The sequence below is a fragment of the Ailuropoda melanoleuca genome, unplaced genomic scaffold (genome assembly GCF_002007445.2).
Source record: "Ailuropoda melanoleuca isolate Jingjing unplaced genomic scaffold, ASM200744v2 unplaced-scaffold8310, whole genome shotgun sequence".
Classification (NCBI taxonomy): domain Eukaryota; kingdom Metazoa; phylum Chordata; class Mammalia; order Carnivora; family Ursidae; genus Ailuropoda; species Ailuropoda melanoleuca.
The window spans coordinates 314,898-324,347 of record NW_023253671.1 but is presented as its reverse complement, the minus strand read 5'-3'; the positions used below and the strand labels follow the sequence as shown (position 1 = coordinate 324,347).

The following is a 9,450-nucleotide window of genomic DNA, read 5'->3' as shown; positions in this document are numbered from 1 at the left end:
GATAAATGTCCCCTTAATCTACTTTGTCTATTTTCCCCGTTCCCCTGCACATCTCTTCTCTGGCAACCATCATTTGTTCTCTATATTTAAGAATTTCTTTCTTTTGTTTTTCTCTTTTTTCCCCTGCTTGTTTGTTTTGTTTCTTAAATACTAGTTATCAGTGAAATGATATGGTATTTGTCTTTCTCTGACTGATTTATTTCACTTAGCATTATACCCTCTAGGTCCATCCATGTTGATGCAAATGGGAAGAACTTATTCTTTTTGGCGACTGAATATGTATATCCCATTGTATATATATGTACCACATCTTCTTTATCCATTCATCTATTGATGGACACTTGCGTTAATTCAATATCTAGGATATTGTAAATAATGCTATGAAGAAACATAAGGGTGCATATATCTTTTCCAATTAATGTTTTTGTTTTCTTTGGGTAAACATCCAGTAGCACAATTACAGAATCATATGTTAATTCTATTTTTAATTAATACCGTATTCCACAGCTGCTCCACCAATATGCATTTTCACCAACAGTACACAAGGGTCCCAATTTTTCCAACCCTCACTAATCTTTTTATCTGAAGGTAAGTTGATTGACAACCCTGTTCAATCTGTAAACTTAATTCTCCCTTGCTACAAACAATAACATGTGCCTAAGTACGGGGATGAGGATGTGCATGTATTTGGGAGGCCCTTATTCTGCTTTCTAAAAAGTTCTTTTCAGAGGTGTATTAATTTGTGTCACTCAAGGACCTGTACATAAAAGAAACAAACACAGAATTTACATAGCCTCTATAATGAGTGAATACGTGATTTCTTCAAAATTACAGGCAGTGGTAACTTTTGGTGCAGAAGACCTAAAACACCCTGCACCTAACTCTAACGCAGGATCACAGCCTTGCTAATCAAAGAGTGGTCCACAGACCAGGACCCGAGCATCAACAGCAACTGCGAGCTTGCCATAAAGGCAGAATCTCTGGGCCACTCAGACCTGCGATCAGATTCTGCATTTGTAGCGGGATCCGTGTGGATTCATGGATTCCTCGTAGACAACTTGAAGTTGGAGAAGTGCTGGTCAAGAATAGGTTTTCTCACCTGTTTCCTTTGACATATGGGACAGTGTAATTCCATTTTGGGAGGGTGCTTTCTTGTGGATGCAGGTGTTCAGAGAATGAGACATTACCAGACATCTGCAGAGCAAAATTCATTCCTGGTTGAGAACCACTGCCCCAGAGCTTGAGAACTAGAAGCTTCCTGAGAGAATCCCACTCAAGCCCTACCACATACTCAGATATTAACTTCAGGCAGATCACGAGACACCACCAAGAGTCATTTCTGCATGGAGAACGGAGTCAGGCAATGTACTTCTCAGGAATAACATGTTTACAAAAATCAAACAATCCATCTAAGGTGCTCAGGACAAGTGATAGTACATACAAACATCTAAGTATATGTCTTATAATTAGCAAATATTTTATAACAAGGGACTAAGTGACAGCTTTTAATTTGAGATGAAGTGATTCTTTTTTTAAGATTTGTTTATTTATTTTAGAGAGACAGAGCTCACATGAGTGGGGAAAGGGCAGAGGGGCAGGGAGAGTGAGAACCCTTAAGATGACTCCCAGATAAGCACGGAGCCCAGTGCTGGGCTCAATCCCACGACCGTGAGACCATGACCTGAGCCAAAATCAAGAGCTAGCTGCCTAACCAACTGAGGGACTCAGGCACCCCTGATGTAAGAAATAATAACTGTAATTGCACAAGTCTCTTGCAGCCAAAGAGGTTTATTATCAGAAAAACCCACTTCTCCACCATACCAAAAAGAAGAATAGATCCCGTCTGGAGACAGCAGGGTGAGTCCCCAGCACGTGTCAATTCTTTGAAGATAAAGAGACCTAATCCAGGTAGGTTCCTTGGTCATAGACTTGGAGAAAAGTATAACTTGGAGGTGAGATAAAATGCTAGGAGATCCACACATCAAAAAGGCGGCAAGTTCAGGGGAAGGGAATGAAAACCCCCAACTGGTTTCACTGTGTTTTTTTTTTTTTAAGATTTTATGTATTTATTTACAGAGAGAGAGACAGCCAGAGAGAGAGGGAACACAAGCAGGGGGAGTGGGAGAGGAAGAAGCAGGCTCCCTGATGCGGGGCTTGATCCCAGGACCCTGGGATCAGGTCCTCGGCCAAAGGCAGACACTTAACGACTGAGCCACCCAGGTGTCCCTGGATTCACTGTTTTTAAACGGGTCTTTTGGGAACAGAGATTCATTAGAGAAATGTCCTTCGTGTGCCAATTTTCCACCGGGAACAATGCTGGAGTCACAAGAGGGAAATATACCTAATGAGCAGATACAGAGAGCTGTAAATACGTCCTCCAGTCTGTCAGCCTGTGCAACCTTGGATGGGAAGGTCCATGCTTTTCCATGTTTGTTCTAAGTCCTAATTCTGGCTGGGGCCGAAGCTTCACTTCTTCCTGCTGCCTTGGCTGAGGACAGAGCTTTAGTCCATATCATCTGTTGTCCAGGGAGGAATTCAGACTTCCACAAGGACAGCTTCCTGTCAGACACCCCAGCCAGGTGAGTCCAACGCCCCAGTGGACCATGGATGACAGGGTCAGAGAGAATGGAAGCCAAGAACATTGACCCATCACCACCTGAGAGCCAATTCAACTCAGCCCAGAACGAGTGATCACTTTATTTGTATTTGATTAATTAACTAATTAAGCTATTCATTGCTAATGTCAATTTCACAGAGTGACTGCTATTCACATTTTTAAGGTCTTCCATATTATTATTATTTTTTATAATAATATTTTTTATTATATTATGTTAGTCACCATACAGTACATCCCTGGTTTTTGATGTAAAGTTCGATGATTCGTTAGTCAAAGTATGCTTACCAACAGACCCAAATATTCTTAGTTAATTTGCAGTAAGAAGCAAAAGCAGAAACCTATATCCAATAATCAATGCTTTAGCACTTTATATTATTTGTAGAAGACCTAGATGTCCAGTGAATTTAATCCCAATTTATCATCCAAGCAAAACTTTAAAGTTTCAGGTCACTAAAGACTTTGAATGAAAGCTATATTAACAATTACCATGACTTTGAGACAGAAAATTAACCATCATTTTAAGCCATCTTTTTGCTGACAAATTGCAACAGGGATCATGTGCTTATTTACCTTCAGTAAATCTTGGTAGAGTAAGAGATTCACATTTAATGCTGATAACTTTAAAGATGTCTCTATCTTAATTAAACCAACAAACTTAAATTCACATAAATACTGAATTATATTCCACCTGGATTCTCTCTTATTTTTTTATTTTATTTTTTTATAATAACTTTTTATTATATTATGTTAGTCACCATACAGTACATCCCTAGTTTTTGATGTAAAGCTCGATGATTCATTACTTGCATATAACACCCAGCGCACCATGCAGTACGTGCCCTCCTTACTACCCATCACCGGTCTATCCCATTCCCCCATCCCCCTCCCCTCGGAAGTCCTCAGTTTGTTTCCCAGAGTCCATCATCTCTCATGGTTCATTCCTTTTAGAAGTCAATCAGTTTTGTTCCCCACTGCCAATTTTTACCTGCCACACTGGTGGGGAAATTTGAAGTGAGTGGTGTCCCCAGGTCCCGCCCAAGTTGGTGCAGAAACAGGAGGCGGACGGGGAGGTAGATGAGGGAGAGTGCTGCTAGAAAGCAGAGAAAGAAGATCCCAAGTTCTCCAGCCTGTCCGCTTGGACACATGAGGAGATGCAGATTTTTGTTCATTCGTGTTTCCACCAAAGTGGAATTAGGGAGTCCATGTTGAGCCAGAAAAGACGGGGAAACAAAGGGAGTTTCAGCAGCTGCTCGGGAATACTCTGAAAAGTCCCTGTCCCGAGGTAGACTAACCAGAGACAATGGGTTCCAATTACAGCCATTAACTGCAGAAACAAACGAGGGAGAAGCCCCCACATCTATTAGGAAGAGAAGTGAGAAAGAGTCAGTGTCCCCTTTGCTAGGGAGGGCCTGTGTTTCCTCCAGCAAACTGGGTTTATTCTGAGGAGGCCTATTTGGATAATTATCATCCAAAATGTCGGGAGGGAATTTACTCACCAGATGTGCTCGGGCAAACAGATTCTGGAAAAGGTCCTTAGGTAAAGGTCCTGATGCAGAGCCCTGTTTTCTGCAGAAGAGCTCTGACTGATAGATCCCACTGAGGCCATGCAGTGTTACTGCAGCAGTCCTTTCCTCAATTTTGCAATCCAAATTGTTTCCAGTGGGTTAAAAGGTGCCCCAAGGGAGAGTCCTAGGGAATAAAGATGAGACCATGCCTGGGAGGTCGCACTGCAAAGGTCACATCTGATTTTACCTTGCCTTGAAGAACCCGCTGTTTTTAACTCATGGAAAACACTGAAAACTTTTACAAGGGGTAGTTACTCAGTTTCGCAGTACACAGTCCAGAGGAGTCCCCACAAAAGATGTGCTCTTTCCCATCTCGCGATTCTGGTATGTTTCTGGACATGTTCAAAAACCGTGCCTATAAGGGCATCCTGACATATCAGCCCCCTGTCCTTAGCCAAGGTGTCCCTTGGTGACCCATCCTAGGGTAAGAGAGTGGCCCAACAGCCTCGGAGGTCAGAAAGTCAGGCTGCCAGGAATAGCCAGTCTGACCCACACCTGGCACCCAACTGTCCCCCTCCTCTGGACTAGCCCTGAATGAAACATGCAATACTCTTGTCGGTAGCTCAGCCATAGTCAAGGGTACAAAGTGGCATCTAGGGGTTTGTGGGCAAGTAGGTGCTGCTGGTGGAGGAGGCTTCCCTGGGCTGTGACCCCCAGGGCTTGTCTCCATACTTTTACTGTCTCAGAAACACCATGTCATTTTGATGTCCGGGGCAGGCTCAGAGCACCAGATTATCTTACCCATCACTGAACTGTGCAGACACTCTTTTCTTGACACCTATTATCTTTGCCTGATAGTTAGTCAGTACTCAAGATATTTCCTTAAACATGTGGCAGAATTTCTCATTAAAAGTATAGAATACATGAATATTTGGGGAAAAGGCCAAATGTGGGATGACATTCCTTTTCATGCTAGAATGTGGGGTCCAAAAGAGGACACATTCCATATAAAAACTATGGATATTGAATTTTTGAATGTAAAATAAAAGTTATAGAATTTCAATGATATTTGTAATTTTCATTATTGAGAAAAATCAGTCATGTTATTTTTTTGTTCCCTGGTAGTCACCTCCACCACATGGACCCAGGAAATGATACATGAATTTCAGAATTTATTCTTCTGGGATTATCAGAGGACCCAGAATTGCAGCCCCTCCTATTCGGGCTTTTCCTCTCCATGTACCTGATCACCGTGTTTGGAAACCTGCTCATCATCTTAGCCGTCGGCTCAGACTCCCACCTCCACACCCCCATGTACTTCTTCCTGGCCAACCTGTCCTTTGTAGACATCTGTTTCACCTCCACCACTGTCCCCAAGATGCTGTGGAACATCCAGACAGAGACCAAAGTCATAACTTTTGAAGGCTGCCTCACCCAGATGTATTTTTTCACACTCTTTGCTGTATTGGATGTCTTTCTCCTGGCTGTGATGGCCTATGACCGATTTGTAGCCATCTGCCACCCCCTGAACTACCCGGTAATAATGAGCCCCCAGCTCTGCCGACTGCTTGTTCTTCTGTCCTGGATCACATGTATCCTGAATTCCTTCTTACAAAGCTTAATGATGTTGCGGCTTTCCTTCTGTATACAATTGCACATTCCCCACTATTTTTGTGAACTCAATGAAATAGTCCAACTTGCCTGTTCCAATAACTTTCTTAATAACTTGTTGATGTATTTTGCAATTGTAGTGCTGGGTGGTGGTGCTTTTGCTGGGGTCCTTTACTCTTACTCTAAGATAGTTTCCACCATACGTGGAATATCATCAGCTCAAGGCAAGTATAAAGCATTTTCCACCTGTGCATCTCACCTCTCAGTTGTCTCCTTATTTTTTTGTACGAGCCTAGGAGTGTACCTTAGCTCTGCTGCTCCCCAGAGCTCCCACGCAAGTGCAGTGGCCTCGTTCATGTACACGGTGGTCACACCCATGCTGAACCCCTTCATCTACAGCCTGAGGAACAGAGACATAAAGAGGGCTCTGAAGGGAATCATTGGGGTTCCAGTTATGTAAGGGCCAATAGTCCTGTGGCTGAAGAAATGCCCATGACTGCAGGGCTCATTACCTCACAGCCAGGAACTGCTATTCTTCAACCAGACTATGAAAGTAGAATCTGCTTCTTCTATTTATTTCCTAGAATTTCCATTTGCTTGAATTAAACATCTCCATATAATTAAGTAACTCACTTTATTAACTTTTTGCTCTGTCTGAAAAATAGACAGTTTTCCCTTTGTCCATTTTCATCTGTTCTCAATGTTTTCCCCAACTTTGGATTGCAAATGCCTGAAAATTTCTGTATCTTACGTGGAACATGTTGGATTTCTTAAACTAATTTCATTTCAGAGAAAGACAATTATTATATGGTTTCACTCTTATGTGGAACATGAGGAATAGCACAGAGGACATTAGGGGAAGGAGGAAAAATGAAGGGGAGCAAATCTGAGGGGGAGACAAATCATGAGAGACTATGGACTCTGGGAAGCAATCTGAGGGTTTCAGGGGGGAGGGGAGGGAGATGGGTTAGCCCAGTGATGGGTATTAAGTAGGGCACATGTTGTGCTGAGCACTGGGTGTTATATGCAAATAATGAATCAAGGAACACTACATCAAAAACTAATGATGTACTGTATGGTGACTAACATAACACACACACACACGCACACACACACATACACACATACAAACTAATTTCGGTTCATATGACTTATTCCATGCCATGGAAATTTTTCCTTGATTTTCCAAAGAATAATCATGAGTTGTATTCTTCATGTGGAAGAAATTACACTTGGCCACTAAGCCCATCACATTACTTTATTGTAGGTGAGAATTCAAAATCCCAGTTTTCACCTAGAAACTGTCAATCTTTTTACATCACTTCTGTCACTCCTCTTCCTGAGAATGTGGACTGTAACACTGTTCTGTTTAAGTCTCAGGCTCCTGACAGGGATGCTCGCACTAGGAAAGCCCAGACACTCCCCTGCGCCCCTGTGCTTGTGGACATTCCCACAGATGCTTCCCTGACCAGAGCCTCTGCTGTGGCTGCACCAGCCCTTGGGTTCTTGCTGTGACTGCAAGACATGCCCCAGCCACTCCCATCAGAATTGCTCTAGCCAAGACCTACAGTATTATGTTGAATAGGAGCCATGAGAGTGGAAACCCTTGTCTTGCTCCTGATCTCAGAGGAAAAGTTTTCTAACCTTTCACCATTGAGTATGATGTTACTGTGGGTTTGTCATATAGGGTCTTCTTTAATAATGAGGTATGTTCTTCCTATACCCAGTTGGTTGAAGTGTTTGTTTTTTTTTTTTTAATCATGAAAAGATGTTGTATTTTGTCAGAAGCTTTTTCTGCATGTATTGAGATGATCATATGTTTGTTAAATTTTGTTCTATTAATGGGATGTATCACGTTTACTGATTTGCTTTTGCTCATCCTTGCCTTCTAGGGACAAATCCCACTTGATCATGGCATATAATTCCTTCAATGTGCTGGTCAATTCAGTTTACTAATATTTTCTGAAAAGATATTGTGTCCCTGTTCATCCAGGATATTGTTGTATGGTTTTGTTTTTTTGTACTGACCTTTTCTGGCTTTGGTGTCAGGGTAATGCTGGCCTTATAAAATGAGGTTGAGAATGTGTCCTCCTCTGTAAATTTCTGGAAGTTTTTGAGAAGGATTGTCATTAATTCTTCTTTAAATGATTAGTAGAATTCACCTGTGAAGCTCTCTGGTCCTCGGCTTTTCTTTCCTGGGAGAATTTGACTACTGATTTAATAGCCTTACTCACTATGGGTTTGTTCATATTTCCTATTTCTTCCTGATTTAGTCATGGTAGGTTTTATGTTTCTATAGATTTAACTTTGTCTTCAAGGTTGTCCAATTTGTTGGAGTGAAAATCTCCATAGTGGTCTCCTATGATTCTTTGTATTTTTATGGTATTGGTTGTCAGGTATCATCTTTTTCTGCTGATTTTGTTTGTGTCTTCTTCCCCACTCCTTTCCTTTACACTAACAAAAGCATTGTCAATTTTGCTTAGCTTAAAAAAAAAATGGCCCCGAGCTTTGTTAATCTTTTTTCATGGTTTTCTGGTACATATATCATTTATGTATACTCTGATATTTGTTATTTCTTTTTCTAGGCTGATTTGTACTTAGTTTTTTCTTCTTTTTCTAGGTCTTTGAATCATAGAGTGAGGTTATGAAGGCCTTTTATTTTTCTTAATGTAGGCATTTATTGCTATAAACTTCCCTCTTAGAGCTGCTTTTGCAACATCCCATAAGTTTTGATAGGTTGTGTTTTGGTTTTCATTTGATTCAATATTTTTAAATTTCCTTTTTGGTTTCTTCTTCCCCCCTTTGCTGTTTATGAGTGTGTGGTTTAATTCTCATGTATTTGTGAATATCTCCGATATCTGTGCCCTTGCATTGTGCAACATTATTCAAAATAGCCAAGACATGGAAACAGCCCAGTATCCATTGACAGATGAATTAATAATGATGGCATATCTGTACAATGAAATTCAGCAATAAAAAGGGAAGACATCTTTTCCAGTGCTAAAATATGGATGGACCCCAGGGGCATTACACTCAGTGAAGTAATCAGAGAGAGACAAATAGTGTATGATCTCACTTATATGTGAAATACAAAAATCTGAGCTAATAAAAACAGAGAGTAGTTTGATGTTTGCCTGTGGCTGGGTTTGGAGAAATGAGAAGATGTTGGTGAAAGCCTACAAAACTTCAGTTATAAGATGAATGAGTTCTGGGAACGTAAGATACAATATGGTCATCATGTTTAACTATATTGTGTTATGGACTTCAATGTTGCTAACAATACCCAGTAAATGTTTTTTATAACAAAAAGAAATGGTAACTATGTGAAGTGACGGATGTATTCAAAAAACTATCATGGTGATCATTTCACAATGTATATGTATATGAAATCACCAAGTTGTGTGCTTAAACTTCCACAGTTTTATATGTCAATTACATTCCAATAAAACTGAAAAAAAAGAAGAAAAATATTCCTACATCTCTGTCTTCTATTTGCATTTCAAATGTCACCTCCTTCCAGAATAACTGTCCCCATCAAAAAATTAGAAATGCAGTACCAGGATGAAAATCATTATGAATATGTCACTGGAAAGGTCAATCAATAGGAAAACAGGATCCACATAAGGATGTCATGAAGACAGCATCAGTGATACAACAGTTCTTAGCTCCATCAATCATTTAGTTACACACAAGGAAATTGCTCTCTGAGGCATCTGG

General features: G+C 40.8%; 1 protein-coding gene across 1 annotated transcript; it reads left to right on the top strand.

Annotated features, from left to right (window-relative positions):
- The first annotated feature begins 5,260 nt into the window (after positions 1-5,260).
- Positions 5,261-6,193, top strand: LOC105234978 (olfactory receptor-like protein OLF4). Its single transcript, XM_011217950.3, is given in 1 exon segment — positions 5,261-6,193. A coding segment is annotated over 1 exon segment (933 nt).
- The last annotated feature ends 3,257 nt before the right edge of the window (positions 6,194-9,450 follow it).